We start from the raw sequence: 17,920 nt of genomic DNA on the forward strand, positions 1-17,920 counted from the left end.
TATATATACACACATACATATATATGGACACAACAATTACCTTAAAGAGCAGGATGTGATTTTATGTGCATTCCAGGCTGGATTTGGCTGGTAAGGACCAGAGTCCCCAAAGCTCGTGCCCTCCCATCCCACAGTCTTTCTGCTGAGCCAGCTGGGCTACGTGGGACTGAACCCACGAGCACAAAAACCTAACCAAGTGTTTCCTCACTTCCTCGGGTGCTGCAATCCCAACCCTGCGGGGCCAGAAGTGAGCAGCACAAAGGAAGTGCTGTTTATGAGCCCACTGCCTTGCAGGCTGTCCTTCTGCACCCTGCAGAAGAAGCCGGAGTGCAGAAGGCTGAGGACAACGTGATGGCACGAAGGCTGCAAGTTGTCCTTCCTGCAGAGGATGGATGCTGGCCATCCCCGTTGCCTCATTCATGCTGACGAGGTATTTTGTGTCAGGGGGTCAGGATGTGGTGTCAGCACACGTATACACACGTGCTATAAAAAGAAAGCTGCTGTTGGCACGTGGCCAAGCTGGGATGAGAGCTGAAGTTACTCACAGGCACACAAGACGGTTTTGTCTCACAAAGGCCCCTCATTCTCAGCTGCTTCTGCAGCCTCGGGAACCAAGAGGCCAAAAAGACACGGCTGTGTGGGATGTGCAGGGGCTGCCATGGGTGCCCAGCTCTGGTTTTCTGATGCCTGGGAGCCAGGCACATATGTAGAAATTGCTGTGAAAACAGAACTTGCTGGATAAACCAAGCACTTGCTGCATTATAGATGAGTGTGTCACCACCCACACAGCTTATCAGATTTTCTTCTTCCTACAACTCACTCTTGGCCTAAGAGTCCACGTTGCAACCAGCAGCTCTCTGGCTGGGAAGAGCAGATAAGACTTCCTGCAGGGCCAGGAGCTCTGCTAACCCGCCAGACAGGAGATGTGTTGAGCAACGGCAGGAACATCAGCTCATCCTTAACACGAAGGCTGGAGGGGTGTGTGTGAAAGAAAAGCTGAAAATTACCCAGCTGGTACCAGCCTTGTGATTATTTCCTATACCAGGAGTCCACTCCTGAGGATGGTCCAGTCACGCGATCACAGAATCAGAGGATCATTAAGGTTGGAAAGACCACTACGATCATCACGTCCAACCCCAGCCCACCCCACCGTGCCCACTCCCCATGGCCCTCAGTGCCACATCTCCACAGCTCTGAACACCTCCAGCAACGGTGACTGCCCCACCTCCCTGTGCGGCTGTGCAGTGCCTCACTGCTCTGTCTGAGCAGAAATGTTACCTAATATCCAGCCTGATCCGAGGTCCCTGCAGCAGCCTTTCCCCAGCAAAGCCACAGTTCCTCTCTCTGCAAGATCTGCTGGGGTGTTCTGAACCAAGGCCAGGCTGGAAGCGCAGCCCAGCTCCCCCTGGCATGATCTGGCAGTGAGTAATCTCTGAGCAGTGCTGATTAATGCACTGCTGTGCTAGGAGCAGTCCTACCTGCCCAGACACTGACTGATCCCTCCTGACCTGGTGCATCCAGTCACCTCACTGGCATTTACAGCTGGGATCATTTGGGGAGCAAACCACCCTTGGGCGGCAGAGAAAGTCAGAACAGTGTGATTTATAGCCATTCCAAAAGCAGCAGATTTGAGCCTTTCAATGACGAGACTTAACCTTTGTTTTCAAACCTCAACTTTGAACCAGAGCTGAACTCCTGAAACCCAGCAGACTAAAACCATTTAGTCATAATGACTGAAATCGCTGTGAAAACAGCCTCTTCTTTGTGAATGCTTGCTTATGGCAACAGAGATCCAGGGCCATCTCTGCCTTGGGGAGGGTGCAGGGGGTTCTGAGTCCTCACGTCAGGGCTGAGTTGTTCTCAGTTCCCTGCATGGTGGCTATTCCCCGGCCTCACCCTTCCGGCAGCTCCAGCTGCTGTTTCTCCCTTCACAAATGCTACCTTACTGCCTGCACCAAAAGCAAGGCCTCTCCCTTAAAAGCAGAAAGGACAAAATCAAACACAGCAGCTGGCAGCAGAGGGCCAGGACCCCCCTCCCACCCGTGCTGTTTGCCCAGCAGCCTGGCCACCAGCACCCTTTGTGAGCAGGGACCCACACTCACAGTGAGCAGCATCCTTCCCCGACAGCTCCTTTTCCCAAGCCATGATGCACGGGGGGCTGTGCTGAGTTTGTGCTGTGAGAAGCTGGGGCAGGCTGAGTGCCCGCACCTGCTGATGGCTGTTCTCCTAAATCTGCTTAGAGCTGCGAGCTCCACCTGAGCCCAGCAGCTGAGCAGCCGTGCTAACAGGCTGTGCTTGGGCACCCTTAATGATCCTGCTTAATTCTTCCCTGCTCTGTACAAGGCAACCCGACTCCCAGCCTATTTGGGCATTCAGCAAGGAGGATGCAGCTCCTAAGGAAGCAGCCTGGATTTGGTCTTTCCTACCCAAAAGGCAAACCCAGCAGGGGACAGCAGGATGGCTGCCTGGGAGCTGCCCTGAGCAACCACGCTGTCCGCAGGGAGAGGGGAGGGAAATGGTGCCTTGGACTGGAGAGGCAGTGGTGGCAACATTCAGGCTTGTCAAACTGGGGCTGCTGGAGATAACTGTCCTCTTGCTATCCATGGCAGTGGGGCAAGGACTGTGGGACACAATGCGTTTAAGTTATGTCATTCTCTCTAATCTCTAGCAAATATATAGTAGATATATAGACCCCAAAAGACAGAATGGGAAGCTAGGAAACATCCCTGTGGCTCTCTCTGGTCTTGTAGGGATTGAACTTGCTTGAGACATGCCAGAAAAGCATGTCCCTTCATCCTGGAGCCACCACAGCAGTGCTGAAGAACTCAACGCATGTCACAGCTGAGAGCACCCCGGCAGTAAAGAAAAACCAGTGCTTCCAAATGAGGGTCCTGCAGGCCTGGCCCACAGGTGGCTGAGACAGGGCTGACATCAGCACACCAAGGAAGAAGCCTTTGGCTGCAGCACAGTGTCAGTGCTGGGGGAGGATGCTGGGATGCAGAGAGGGGCAGCCCGCAGCCCTGGGGGCGCAGCGTTGCCTCCTCCTGGGACTCTCCTGCCGCAGGGCCCCCACCCAGCAGCTCAGCATCCCCACTGCACGCCCCTACAGCTCACATCTGTCTGTCTTCAGCAGGAGCTGAACCAGGCCTACAAAGCGCCCTCCTGTCCAGAAACTGCCTCTTAGAGTGAGGCCAGCGGTCATGTATGGGACGTGGATGTCACCCGAGTGGAAGAGACCTCCGTGGCACCATCCCTGCTTCCCAGGGACACACATCCCAGCTTGAGCCGAAGCTGGCTTTGCAATGAGAGGCACTAAAGGCCCCTTCCTGCGGCCATTGGCTGTCCCAGCCCCAGGAGCGCTGCCCCTCCGCCAGGCCCGGGGCCGCTGACCATTTCTCTGCTGGTTATTAGATTGTTCACGGCTCTCAGGTTTGTTTGAATAAGCTCTTTTGTCCTATAGAGCTTTCCCACGTCCCTTCATTCGGCTCAGCAGTCGCGTGTCCCGAGTCAAAGAGGAGCTGTGGCCACGGATTCCTAAAGGAACTTTTTTCAGAGCAAGACATCTGCGTTGGAGGGAATCCGCAAACATCTGCCACGCTCTCCCCATTTCCAAGGGCCTTTCTTTCCATCTTAAAAACGGCAGGAACAGATGTTAAAAGTTGTTTTCTTTCTACGGGGTGTGAAATGCAGACAAATAGCAAAAAAGAAACCTCCGAGCGGCACTGACCCTTTTCCTCCTGCTTCTTCTTTCTCTTTTTTTTTTTGGAAAGCCCAGCAAAAAGGGAGGCTTTGTTTGCTACGGAGAATCCCCTTTGAGTGAAACCTGGCAGTGCGAATTGCAAAAGGGAAGCAGGAGTTTGCAAAAGGCTCTCCTTTAATGCCCCGCGCTCATTTGCATGTGCCTGTTTGGGCCATACAATCCCCTGCACAGATGTCACGCTTCCCCTGAAAGGCAGCATGGCCCTCCCGCCCGCGCACCCCCTCGCTTGGAGCATAAAGGGGTCTGCCCTGAATGAGAGGTGTAAAATAACTGTTTACAGCAAAAGCTGCTCTTCTTTTTCACGGAAATGCTGTCTTACAAATGAACCTTGAAATGAACTCATGGCCAGCAGAAGCCAGCGGGGCTCCGTGAGCAGGGGGCATCCCAGAGCCCTGAGCCCGCTGCCCAAGGGAGGGATTGGCACGGGCTGGGGCTGGGCACCAATTCTGGTGTGTTTCAGAGCTTTTGGACAGTTTTGCATTCTCAGACACCTCTGCAACGCTCAGCTGAGCCAGGAGCCAAGATGGCTTTGGGCAACCATGGGATGGTCGCCGTGGGATGGTGCCTCTTGCATGCGGGGTGCTGCTGGTGGAGGTGTGCTTCGGGAGCAGGGGAAGTGACTTCTCTTCTTCCCCACCAGCAAAGCAACACCTGGCTAGAAGTCGTGCAGCTGCTTCTCCCGATCGACTGGAGAAAACTTGCAACAAGCAAAAGCCCCTGAGATTTTGGGGCTTGGCAGACGTGAAGAGCTCTCACACCAAACAGCGGAACATCCTTCCATCTTTTGTGCAAGGGACAGACCTGACACAAGGTGCCCGTTCCCACTCCAGTGCTGCATCGCATAGGACAAGATATTAACTGTCCTCTCCCAAAGCAACAAACACCCACCTCAGGCTATTCCTCATGCACCCCCACCAAGTAGGGTGCTTCTAAAACCAGGCAACTGCACCCAACACCTGTGTTTGGCTGACAAACAACCCCTGCCGGCACAATAGCATGTCTGGGGACACGTTTTCTTTGTAAGCCCAGACAGCGTTGAATGCTGTAAGTATTTGCCTTTACACACATACAGGCATACACCCACACAGTGGTTAAGTGCAGCACGCAATGTACCCCAGCAATGGAGCGAGGACATCACCACCTACGGCTGGAGGGGTGGAGTAAAGGGCTCTGCAGCTGCAGCGTTGTGCCAGGTGATGGGAAATTCCAAGAGTGGATCCTGAGGGCTTTTGGAGCTTCTAAACCAACACAACTTCTTCCTGTCCGTTGACATAAGGTGGCACATTTGACACCGACTTGAAGGGCTTCACCTGGGTGGCTCTATGGGACACTGCTGGATCCTGCCGTTAGCAAAGCAGTTGTCAGAAAGCAAAAGCACGGCCATGAAAAATGCCTTCGTGCTCCCCCTCAAAACCAGACAGAAGTAAGGAAGCATAAAAGCACGTTCCCATCCTGTGCCGGGCCTCCTGTAAAGGCCCTGTGCTTCTGCACTAGCATTTCAGAGGGCTGAAACAGAAAAGCACCCTGCCCCCAAATAACAGCCAAGGCAGCATGAAAGCAAACAAGTAAAAATCCCACAGAATCAACAGGACTGCGCTCACCTCAAGGCTGCTTTGCTTCTGCAGCTGTCTGCAAGTTTAATATTAAATAGCACGCAGCAACAACAAACGAGACGAGCTCTGTATTCCCTGCACATCACTGTGTGCAACAGAGAATTCACATCCTCGGGAGGTCCGTGAAGTGCTCTCCCCGGAGGGCTGCGGTGATGGCAGTGAGGTTGCTATAGCTGCCTGCCGTCAACGCTTTTTAATCGATCGCCATCACCCTGCAATAACAATTCCTGCAGGAACCGGTCAATCCAGCGCTCTATGATCAAATTAAGAGGCTGCTTCGAGGACTGGAGATGCTCCAGGCTCAGGCTGGCAGGTAAAAAGCAGCTGAGAGCCGCAGAGGGCATTTTCCCAGGTGTAACTCGACTGGGTCCCACTATTGTTTCCCTCCCTGGGAATCTGTGCAAATCGAGCAGGAGCCGTGCAAGCTGCTCCCAGCGCGCCCGTTTTGCTTCTCTTCTCCCTTAACAAAAGATCCGTACAAAGCAAGGCTTTGGAGGCCGGACATCTGTCGCCGTCTGGGGGGGCCGCCGCGGTCATTGAAAAGAAGCAGTGCCCTGTCAGCTTTGATTGATGGCCACAAACCTCTGGGCTCGACCCCTCGTGTGGGAAAAGAAGTCCCGCCAAGGCGAGCTCCCTTTCACATGCTAATTCTGGGTTATAAATACAGCGGAGGAGCGGAGGAGAAGCAAAGCGCCCGCCGGGACTGGCAGCACCCGCTGCCCGAGTGCCACCCGCGCCCGACCTGGCAGCGCCGGGCCGACAGGCTGGATTACAATGACGGCCGCAGCCATGGGCGGCGGTGCACACAAGCTGTCCAGCACCAAGGAGGAGAGGAAGGTAGGAGCCCAGCGGGAGCCCCACGCAGGGATGGGTGCTGCGGGTTGCTCGTAGTAAAGAGTGGTTTTCTTCCTCTTATTATAAAGATGCTTTCTCCCGTTTCCCTTCTCTGCTTTTTGCTTTCTGTTGGGTAAACTCAGGGGTGGAAGTAGGAGAATTCAGAGCTAGCATGACCCAAAGGACAGGCCTTTACCAGAGCTGGAGGCTCTCCATTGGTACTGTACTGACCCTACTGAGCATCATGCCATCCTGCACTGGTTGCACACTGGGATGTGGCTCTCCCAGCTCACGCTGACCCTTCCATTCTTCCATTCTCCACAAAAAAAAAAATAAATCAACTGCAATTCCTCCTCCTCTTTAGGAGGAAGTTTTTCACACAGGGTGGTGACGCACTGAACAGGTTGCCCAAGGAGGCTGTGGATGCCCCATCCCTGGAGGCATTCAAGGCCAGGCTGGATGTGGCTCTGGGCAGCCTGGTCTGCTGGTTGGCAACCCTGCACATAGCAGGGGGTTGGAACTGGATGGTCATTGTGGTCCTTTTCAACCCAGGCCACTCTATGCTTCTCTGCTTCTCTTCCCTGCAGTTAAGGAAACCTCTAATCGAACGGAAGCGCAGGGAAAGGATTAACAACTGCTTGGACCAGCTGAAGGAGACCGTGGTTGGCGCATTCCACTTGGATGTAAGTGTTCATTTTGAGGCAGATTATGCCCCTCTGCTGACGGAGATTGCTTGGCTTTTTGGGGAACAGGAGAGGGTCTCTGTATTTACAAATACCTCATGGCCTCTCAGCTGCTGAACTCTTTCTTCATTAGCAGTCTAAACTGGAAAAAGCAGACATCCTGGAAATGACGGTGAAACACCTCCAGAACATCCAGAACAGCAAGCTGATGGGTAAGTGCCCCTTCCCTGCAGCCCTGGGGTGCAGAAGGCACAGGGCCGCACATTCAACCCCCCGGCCGCTTGGCCAAAGCCTCTTGCAAACCTGTCGACGGCCGTGCTGCTGCTCTGGGCTGGCTTTCACCACTAGATGGGGAGATGGAGCCGAACACGCTTTAACCCACGGGAGATCTTCCTTCCAGCACCTGTTTCTCCTTTGGTTCCGTTCTGGCTCTGCCTGCCCACGGGCAGCAGGATGCTGGGGGCTGCCCGCTCCCTGCACCCTTCCCCGAGCCCTGCAAACCACTCACGTTCCTGTAAAGCATTAAACCAAGCTCAAATCTGTGCAGGAATCAATCTGCCTTCCCCAGAAGCCGGGCTCTTAAATAATAGGTGTTCTGGTTTTGGTAGGAAGCAATGGCCCAAAGCACACGGGAACCTGCTGAATGTGTTTAAGTGGGATGCGCGGGCTTTGCACCCTTACCAACTCCAGTTGTCTCCTGCTCAACACAGCTGATTCCAAAGTGGGCCTTGAAGCTCAGCAGAGGTACAGCACGGGATACATTCAGTGCATGCATGAGGTCCACAACCTTCTCCTCACCTGCGAGTGGATGGACAAGACGCTGGGGGCACGCCTGCTAAACCACCTGCTGAAATCCCTACCCAGGTCCAGCGAAGACACCTCCAAAGCAGCATTAAGTTCTTCGAGCCCGTCTCAGCAGCCTCTCCTGACTGCAAAAACCCCACTGGGTCCTAAAGGGAACACTACCGGCACAAATCCATCTCAGGAGCACTTCTACCCAGCGGAACACAAACAGGCTTTGAAAAATTCATTCCAGCCACCCTCGCTGTTGGGTTTCGGCCAGGTCGACGCTGTGCCTCCCAGACAGGTCCTGCAGCCCAATTTTTCCCATAACAACCCTAGTATGGGGTCATTAGATATGTGGAGACCATGGTAAAATGCGTTTTCAAATGTAAATCCTAACCTTAGACACTCTTATGTATGTATCTTATAGATATGTTTCTTTACAACACTTGTGGAGCAAGTCTGCTCCCGTAGGTGTACTAAAGACCAGGGTACTTCAAGCCGAAGTAAACCTATGTGTAGCCTGCATTATAGAAGGCTGCTATTATTTTGTATTTATTTAATACATCTAAATTATTGTATAGAATCCTCTCGTGCTCTTTAGTGTATATTAATTTTATAACTTTTTTTGTCTCACATTCCTAAAATAATCGATGTTCTATCAATAAATATCAGACGACGACAACAACCCTCTCTTGCACCAAGCTCACCTCTGGGATCTCATGCAGCAGCTTCACAGAACAAGGCAGCAAACAGCCAATCTCCTTATTTTTGTTATAGTTACAGCTATTCCTGTGCAACCATGGGAGATTTCAGTTCTGATTCCTGTAAGGACACTGCAGTGCTGAAAACACGAAGGGAGAGACTTGGGTTAGACATTTTAGACTGCTTAGGAATATCCTCTGTATTGCTCAGTGTCCACACATTGCTCCTGAACATGCTGACACAACTGTGCAACCAGCGAGCTACCTGTACGTCACCTGTAGTTACATTTAGAGATTGGTTTTGTTTATTTTCTAAATAAACTCTTGGAAGACAGTGACTGTGTTTCTCCCGTCCTCCTTCTGCCTGCTCCAAACAGTGATGCTTTGGATAAAGGCAGTGAGCACACACACACGCACACACACACACACACACACACACACACACACAATCACCTGGATCACAGCAACGTCTGCGAGTGACGAAAGAAGTCGGGAGTTGGGCTCATCAACCCACAGCAGCACTTTGGGTTTGACTTACGAGAACACTGCAGGCAGACTCTGATGGGCAGAAGGCAAAACTCCCTGCAAGCTGTACCCACCAGAGTGGCACAAAGCCGCTCAGCTCCTGACATTTGGTCACGGTTTTTCAACTGAAAGGCAGTTGAAAGCTCTTCACGGTTACAAGAAAACAAACACTGCTCAGACCAATTAACGGATGCCCAGTTCAGAGGGGCTAATTACGCACCGCCGTCTATTTGATGATGCACCGAAAGAGTGAAAACCATCACCTCTGGATTTAGCATCCTGTTCTGCTTAGCAGGAAAAGGCAGCAAAGCCACAGAGCACCCCCAGGTTGTGACAACAGTCAGCCAAAGGGAGCCTGGAAGAGGAAAGACACAAAAGACGGTGGCAGAGATTACCCCACACACCGCTGCGTGCGACCTGAGCACCCATTGCTGTACTGCTACAGGAACCTCAGCTGCCAGCACTGGGCCACGGGGCAGGAAAAGCAGCAGATCCCAACCCGGAATAGGGCCTGAAACATCACTGTTTTCTTTCCTTTGGTGGGTGCAGAGGGAATGGTCCCACAGCAGCTGGAGAGAGCTTCAAAAACAGAAAAGTGGGGCTGCAATGCTCGGCCAATGAAGGTAGCCTCCAGTACACCATGCTCATTCCTCAGTGCCTCCTTTCCCATCCAAGGGGCTCTCTTAAATACTCCCATGCCACATACCTACGTACAAACCTACTTTGGTCAGACAGAACCCTTTGCACACCAACAGCTTTCAGTATAGAAGGTCTTTCTTTACGAAGGCAGATTATTTTTAACCCTTCACACACACGAAGTCAGCTGCTACTTGTGTTTGACAAAGGAACTTGGTATTTAGTTTGGATTCATTGGGCTTTGGGCATTGGGTTTTATCAGAACCAGAACTGTACACGAGCAGTACTACTTCACTCTTTGGTATGGGCACCTCCTCCCCGACGACCCAAAAAGCACCATCAGCTGTACCATCTCCTCCCCAGGAAATATGTGTCCTAATATCTGCACTGGGCCCTGGCAGTGGTGCCTCCTGGCTGCTGCAGTGCCCCATTGCAAGCAGGGCTCAGCCTCAGCTGTGCACTGCAGCACAGCTCCCACCGGGGGCTGCATGCACAAGGCATGAGGGCTTTGAAGGGGCAGAGGTGCCACACACTCAGGTCTCAACTCAATACACACAGTGGAAGCAGCCAAGACAAGCACCCAGATCAGATTGCTCAGCATGGGTTCCGCCAGGCAGACCTGTTTGCTGGAAGCAGCCACCAGCTGTGTCCAACCTCACACAGAGCATGGAGCACACGCGGGGCTGGGACAGCTTGCTGCTGGGCTGGGCTTTGTGCCCTGCCAAAGTGCTGCTCCAAATGTCTATTTGTGAACTGAGAGTTAAGTCCCGATGTAGATGGGGATTGCTCTCTGCTCCCAGGTAACAGCCATAGGGTGAGAGGTGACGGCCTCAAGCTGTGCCAGGGCAGGGTCAGGTTGGATGCTAGGAAAGAACTCTTCTCAGAAAGAGCAGTGAGGCACTGCACAGCCGCACAGGGAGGTGGGGAATCACCGTCCCTGGAGGTGTTCAGAGTTGTGGAGATGTGGTGCTGAGGGATGTGGGCAGTGGGCACGGTGGGGTGGGCTGGGGTTGGACCTGAGGGGTCTTTTCCACCTTAATGATTCTGCGATCCTATGATTCTATATGAGGAAAGCTGGACCTGAGGCTCAGGACCCCCCATGCAGCTTCAACACAAAGCAATTACAGATTTATGCAGCAATACCACGAGCACAAGTAGACAAAACACCTCTGTACACAGCAGCTCTGGTTGTACAAACCGCATTCCCAGAGCAGCTCTCACTGAAACCAACAGGAGAACTCCCACTTCTTTCTCAGGAAATGGGACCGAGCCCTTTCCCAGGTGGGAAGGCACAGAGGCTGACTGGTATATAACAGACTCATGACTGTCCAGCGCACAACGCAGCCCCTGCAGGGCATCCCTGCACCTTTCCTTACTTCTCCTCTTGTTCCAAGGACACCGGAGCAGCCCCTTCTGACCACGCAGTCCCACAGTCACTCCCAGCAATCAGGCCAAGCTGCTCCAGGGGCTGAGGAGCAGAACTGAACCCCCACAGACTGTTACCCGTGGGAGCCGAGCACTCTGCTTACAAAAAAAGAAGCACGAGCCACATTTTCAGAGTGCTCACTTTGGGAGGATGAGGCTACAGACTGCTGCGTGACCTCTGCTGGACCTGCAGAGGGGCTCCTAATCCTCTGCACTCAAAAGCAGGCGACCCTGCAAAACCCTGTGCAAAAGCAATTCTGGAGCAGAACACTGCCAAACTGCCCTTAAGCATACGGAGGTGGCTGTGAGTGCCAGCAGTTAGATAGCACCGTGCTCCTGGGGGGAAGCTCACTGGCAGCAGGACACCAAAGACTTCAGCTTCCCTTTATATATATTGTTATCCCATAGCTTCCCGTGCATACATTCCTATCCCAACAGAGCCGTACTCACATTTCATCTCACGAGAAGTAACGCTGTGCTGAGAACCTAACCCAAAGTCTGTCACATTTGTCAGAGCTTTCACACACTCATGAATAATGTAGCAGAACTGAAACCAGCCCTGGATGTGTGCTGCAGAGACGTGCCGTTCGTACATCGCAGCCCTCTAAGAATGCATTTTGCTGCCCCGGGCACTAATTGCAGACGTAGCAGAGCCTGGGAACCTCGTCTGCTTCTGGGACTGCTTTGGTCCTTGCATTGGGTGTCACCAATTTTTCTGTGCACTTGGAGTTAAAGAGCCCGTTGGAACATTTCCATGGCTTTCTTTGGCTAACACAACCAATCAAACGGATTTCTACAGCTCTCCCCGGCCCGCTGCCTCCTGCCAGCAGATGGGCTCTGCCCAGCACCCTAACGGGATTACGTGGGGACCCGGTCAGGCTCTGAGGGGCCATCTGTCACTGCCCAGCACACTGACCCCGCTGAGGCAGCACCCCCAGCCCCCCCTTAGCCCAGAGCTCGATGTTTCCTCCCCTGCACACCAGGAGCGATGCACTCCCTTAGGGAAGCTGTATTTTCTACCTCCTGCGAACTGAGGAGGAGGAGAGAAACAAGCATTCCACACAGCAGCAGCTTAGCAGGACAAAGAAGGGAGCTGGCGGAGCCACGGCCGAGCTCCTTGGGCCAGAGGAGCTCCCACTGCAGGGCAGAGCCAACCTCCACACTGGAGCTCTGCTGGGTCCATCCGGGCTGTGGGAACAGCCGCTCGGGAGCAACCACAGAACCCCAAGCTTCCCTGCCCCTGCCCTACTAACACTTAACCTACGTGAGTGCTGAAGTACAAAGCAAAACGCTCCAAGATACGACCTCATCCCACCACAGAGGCTGCGAGAACAAACAATCCACGTGGGATAGCAATCGCATCGCCTCGTGCACCCCTGAGAAGTGCTGAGATATCACTTCGATAGGTGTGAGGGGAGAACCGCCCGGACACTGAGCACAACCAAAGCAATACCCAGACAGACAGGCTCTCCCAGCCAGGCGCCCTGCGGTCAATATTCCCTGGGGAAAAGCAGCGGCGGTGCCTCCCTGTGCTCCCAGCTGCTCAGCACTGCACACAGTAACGCACACTGACTGGGAGACCGCTGCAGCAAGCTGAACCGCTGCTCTCCTCAGCCGTAACATCTGAGGGAACCTGATGAATCTGGGGCAGAAAGGCCCATGAGCACAGCAAGCTTTCCAACGCAGACCCAAATCTTGAGAGGAAAGCTCTGCACAGCTTATCTCCTGCATAGAGCTGGGCTGTGTGTCAGTACCTGTGAGCAGCACGGGGCAGCAGCAAAGGGACCGGTTTGAGCCACGCATGGGACATCAGCCTTGTTCTCAGCCCAGCTCTCACTTCCATCGCTCCACACCTGAGTATTTCTCATCTCCTACCTGGGAGAGATGAGTGCACTCACCTTTGAGATCTCTAGATGAAAAGCCCTAGCGAGGTGCCAAGGGCTGCACAGATGAAAGAGGTGAGGCAAGACTTCAGAAGCACCTCTCCAACCCGCTATCGTATGAATCACGTCTCCTCTGTCATTCTAACTCCAGCACTCACCTCTTCCAAGTCCATCTGCACAAACATCCTCCTGTTACTGCTGGAGCCTTCCTCCAGCGCTGGCGGTGTAATTGTGTGTGACAGAGGAGACCGGGTGGCTGAATAAGCAGCTCTTGAGGCAGTTACATCTATTGTGCATGCTTCTTAAGGGCCTCCGGCCAGGCTGAGACAAACCTGTGGCCACGTGCATGGCCCACAGCTCCCCAGAAGATCTTCTGCTGCCACCCCATCCTCTGTTTTGAGAGCACACCCGGTGCAAGCTCAGAGGAGACCTTCTGATTTAGTTTCAACCAAAACGAACCCCATCTGCATGAGTGGAAACTGTGTTGCCAGCAGGTGAGGTGCAAAGAGAGTGCAGACCATTAGGAGGTCGGCTAGCTGGAGCCTCCATGCTCCTAATACCCATAGGTTTTCTAGGGAAACATGGCTACTCTAGACTGAGCCCAAAGCATTTCTGTAAACCTTTGGTTTTACAGCTTCAATCACAGCCCCTCGGGGAGGAATTCACACACCTTTCACCTTTCATCCAGTTGTCTGTGTCTATATCCAGCTCCTGGCACGCAGATCAGAGAGGCCTCACCCAGCACGCAGGCAGGCATTCCCTTCCCTAAACAAGGGGCAGGCGTTGCTCCAGCTGCCTGACACCTCCATCCAGAAGTCAGCCCACGCTACTATCAGAGCAAGTCTGAGAGGGAAGGATCTGCCTGCAGCTCACTGCTCCACCTAAACTGCCGCTGGGACAGCAGTGGATGCTTTATAAGAGCTGAAAAACCTTTTGTGGCTGCCGTCCTGCTGGGAGCAGGCTTTATGCCAGCACTCACGTGCCTCAGTGCCATCCCCAGCCAGAGATCCTATGCCCGTCTAAAGCTGCGATGGGAGCTGCCAGTGGTGATGCCCACGTTCCGGCTGTGCTTTCCCAGCTTTGACAGTCCTTGTTTCAGCCTCATCTCCACTGCACAGAAAGGCAAAGGGCTGAGCAGGAGGGGGTCCTGGCTGCCCGCCCTGCTCAGAGCCAAAGAGCATCTGTGGCTGCACTGAGAGCCCAGGACTCACGTTGCTGTGCAGCACGGGGCTGTCCTGGTGGTGGTCACCATGCCAGGGCTCTGCGCTCTGCTGGTACACATGGCTGCCGTCACTAAAACCCCTTCCACTACATGTGAAAAGCCCCTTTCCATAAATCTATCGTGGCTATACACACACATTTTCAGGGACATTGCAGTATCTCAACAACTAACAGTTTCCATGGCCCACGTATGTCCATGTGTGTGTCGCTGGGTGTGTATATGTAGGTATGAGTGTAGGGGGACCTCCATTTTCAGGTAAAAGAAGGCTAAAAATGCAAGGTATTTCCACATCCCCCTGCTTCTCCAACACCCTCCGAATCCTCAGCCCCTATTTAGCACCCTTCTCAACCACCTGAAAAAAAATCCTTCCGACAGCAGTTGTTTTGCACCGGCCATTCCCAGAGACAAAGTGCAGTGTGTACACATTATATAAAGGAGACACTGCATTCCTCCCAGGAGAGATAACAAGCCGTGGGGGAGGAATGCTTTCCCCAGCATGTCTGTGCACGACCTGAACCCAAACACAACCAGCACGCCAATGGCAGCTCCCCAGCAGATGACTCCCAAAGTGTCTGAATGCAGGGCAAGGTGGTAAAAAGGACCAACCGAACTGCAGACAGACAGTACAGACGTGGAGAGAGGTCGCTGCACAGCACTGGCTGGGGGTACACCCCTTGTTTTAGGATGTGGGTTATACAAAGAGCTCACCTTAAGCTTTGGGTGCTGAAAACTCCGGTTCTGGGGGGCTCTCAGGACAAATCCTCAACTCCAAAGTATGACAGTGTGGGCAAATGTGCACATGCCCTCACACATGTGTACAGTGAGCTTCCTGACTGGCCGTGCCTCACCTCCCCAAACACTGCAGGTGTGGGACGAGCAGAGCTCACAGTACCATGTTCTGCCCAGAGAAGTGTGGGTGCCCCATTGCTGGAGGTGCCCGAGGTCGGATGTGCCCTGGGCCTGAGCTGGTGTCTGATCAGCAGTTGGCAACCCTGCCCACAGCAGGAGGTGGGAATTAGATGGTCTGTGAGGTCTCTTCCAACCCAACCATACTATGACTGTGATCAAAGACTTTCTTACCTGTCTACAGCAACATAGCCTCCAAACACTGCCATCATTTAGGAACAAAGCTGAAGCTCGACTGTAGCAAAGCATTAAAATCTCCCTGAATTTGACCCACCACCACGCTGACCATTGGCAAAAACACCTTCAGTCTACGGATCACTGAGACAGCAGTGACTGAACAGGAGATACAGTGCACACATTGCCCATCCACTGATACATGGCATCCAGCAACCCTCACCAGCACTTACCAGTTTTGCTGGTGTGTCCATACTGTTGAAACTCTCCACTGCAGCAAAATTGAAGGCTGGAATCTATAAATCAGGCAAGCAAAATCAGCCTCGTTTACCCAGCACTTCCACGCTGGTATAACTGGAAGGGATCGCGCAGTGAAGCGCTGCCATTACAATAAAACAAATAAACAAACCTTTCTGCGCCAACCAAACTTTAAAGTGTGAATCTGCAAACCAGAGACAGATTATTGCCTGCGAAAAGCTCCCATCTCTGGGGTGAAACAGAACCAGCTTGACACAGAAGGCGCCTTGGCTGAGGTTAGCAAACAAAAGTACTGTAAGCAGATGGCGATGGGAGAAGATGACAGAGAAATAGAGAGCTCTTAGCGTGATGTTTTGGCCACTGTTCCTCCAGGACTCGTGTATTTGGTCTCTCTGAGTTACGGGAGGTGTGCATTAGGTGGCCGGCAGCCAAGCCAGACACAGGAGTCTCCCTGTTTGCATCATTCCACAAAACACCTGTTAAGATGTAAGAGAACGAGGTTCACTTCAGATGGGACCAGGAGCCCACCTAACACAGCATCTATCTCTGATGGGTGCAGGCAAAGAGCGAGGCAGAGTGCTGCTGTTCTACAGCACAGCCTTTTGCTCCCAGCAGGGAAAGGACTGCCCTGCAGCCCCTCTTCTCCCCACAGCCTGCCCTGAGCTGCCCGGCCTCAGCGTGAGGGCAAACCTCTCCTTCTGGACAGGGCTGAGTCCTCCCCAGGCACCCAAATCTTTCTGATGCAAAGCAAAGGCGAGTTCAACAGTCAGAGCACGTAATACCTTGCTCCTTGGTTCATGGTATCCATTTGCACAATGCCTAATTACAACCCCTGGATATTGAAATAGGAATTAAGCAGGGCCAAAATCTGAAGACTGCGGAGAGCTGGATTTCAGAGCACTAATGCTGAGGTTCCTATTTTGAGTCCGGTCAGATTTAGGGCTGTCAATCAAAGGGTCACATTTGCCTTCAAAGGCTGCGGTGCCACGAGGAATTTCCTGGTGCTAAGCATCCCAGCTTAGCTGCTGTTCTGTGGCAGGAGGGAGCTGGAAGGAGGAAGCCAGGGGACCAATCACCTCCATCTATCAAATACCCAAAGCTCAGTGCTCCTGTGTGGGGGATATAAAAAAGTATTGGCCCTAATCTCATTTTCAAAGCGATGGTGTTGTTTTAACTTTGTCCCCCTGGAGAGGGTATGTGACAAAGCAGAACCTCATCTCTTGTAAAGCCACGAATGCTGTGCCTGCAGCTTGAAAAGCAAACCCACTGCCTCCCCTGCAGATAACATGGGCCTTGTACCAGGCTCACGAGCCCTTTCCAAAGGCCAGCCGTAAATGGAAAGCATGGCAAAGGCCCCCAGTTGTGAGGGGAGGGAGCTGCTCCCCTTCTGCCAAGGCGCAGTGAACCACACCAAACCTCTGCCTGCTGAAAGGACTCAGGGGCTGTGGTGTTGGGGACTGCACAGCTTCAGCTCTGCCCACCCCAAAGCTAGATGCAGGGCTGGAGATCTGGCAGGCAACTTCCACTGGGATTTGTGAACTTCACAGGCAAGGCCCAGAGATACAAGTGGGGCGTTCTTTACGCTCACCCCATTGACACAGTCCGTGGGCACTGCTCCTGCTGCCTCCGAGCAGCCCCAGCAGTTTCACAGCGCTGCAGGTACAGTGGCAACCTCAAAGCCCAGCAGCCTTGCAGGCTTCCTGGCTGAGAAGCATCCCAGGCTGCTGCAGCCATGCCAGCGGTCTGTGCGGCAGAGCATCTCCATAGGGACCCACCCATCTAATGTGGAGCTCCCCCAAGGGAGAAAACATGAAGGAATGAGCAGGAAAACCAGAGGCACGTGGAGCCGGCTCCTACTCCCACCTGCACTCAGGGTGGGCTCCATGCCTGCAGGTGGGGCTCCCAGCTGCCACCAGGGACCATTTGCTCCAGTGATTCCACACCGTGTGGTCCCAACGTTTATCCTCCTTTGCAGATCTGCAGCCCCGTTGTCTGTCTGAAAGCACTTCTGGGATCACATCAGCAGTGCCTAATCCAGAGGGAAAAGAAACCAGTTCAGAGCTGGGTTTTGGCACTTGGTCTGCCTCGCTCCTTCCCCAGTCCGAGGGAATGTGGGGTTCTGCACAACCAACTCCACCATCTAATATACGCGATGTCCCAGGTTCCCACTGCAGCTCAGCCCATCGGGAGCCCCAGCTTGCTTTCTGACTGTTCTCTTTCATTTGAGTTATGTGGAGATTTGTGAATAAGGTGAAGCGTCTTGTGGGGAAGGGGCAGCACAGCAGGGGAGGGCAGGAGGAGCTCCATGGCGGTCTCCGACATTTACATCTTTCTGCCTGGACATTTGGCGAGGCCAAAAGCTGCGGTGGGCAGCAGCGTGCTGGGCTGGGGTCATCACAGCTCCACTCAGAGAGCAGCAAGGGCTCATCTGCAATGGTAGCTGCTGGGGGATATCCTGATGGGGAAAGGGTTTCTGTGTGGTATGGCAATCTATATCTACAGGGATACAATAAC

At 53.3% G+C, this 17,920-nt stretch overlaps 2 protein-coding genes and 1 non-coding gene across 6 annotated transcripts in view; 2 read left to right on the forward strand and 1 right to left on the reverse strand.

The window, feature by feature from the left end:
• CAB39 (calcium binding protein 39) overlaps nt 1-17,920 on the reverse strand; it is a 71,150-nt gene that overhangs the window by 40,659 nt on the left and 12,571 nt on the right. For 2 of the 3 annotated variants that reach the window (XM_046898558.1, XM_046898560.1), the window contains exon 1: nt 41-4,300. The exons of the other annotated variant lie outside the window; for it this stretch is intronic. The gene's annotated coding sequence lies outside the window, so the exon portion shown is untranslated. Of the gene's footprint in view, nt 1-40; nt 4,301-17,920 lie in introns of those variants that run through there. 3 annotated transcript variants of the gene reach the window in all.
• HES6 (hairy and enhancer of split 6 (Drosophila)) lies at nt 6,061-8,715 on the forward strand. 2 transcript variants are annotated; one of them, NM_001394391.1, is made up of 4 exons: nt 6,061-6,210; nt 6,795-6,890; nt 7,024-7,102; nt 7,601-8,715. In NM_001394391.1, exons 1-4 carry the CDS (start codon nt 6,148-6,150, stop codon nt 8,044-8,046), a joined length of 684 nt encoding a protein of 227 aa, NP_001381320.1. In that variant the 5' UTR covers nt 6,061-6,147; the 3' UTR covers nt 8,047-8,715. The 2 variants fall into 2 exon arrangements, with proteins under 2 accessions (NP_001381320.1, XP_040561826.1); XM_040705892.2 differs by having other exon boundaries at nt 7,027-7,102.
• Nucleotides 6,297-6,381, forward strand: MIR1577 (microRNA 1577). The gene has a single exon (NR_035062.1). It is a non-coding gene; the product is annotated as a microRNA 1577 (primary transcript).

Source organism: Gallus gallus, chromosome 9 (assembly GCF_016699485.2).
Source record: "Gallus gallus isolate bGalGal1 chromosome 9, bGalGal1.mat.broiler.GRCg7b, whole genome shotgun sequence".
Taxonomy (NCBI): domain Eukaryota; kingdom Metazoa; phylum Chordata; class Aves; order Galliformes; family Phasianidae; genus Gallus; species Gallus gallus.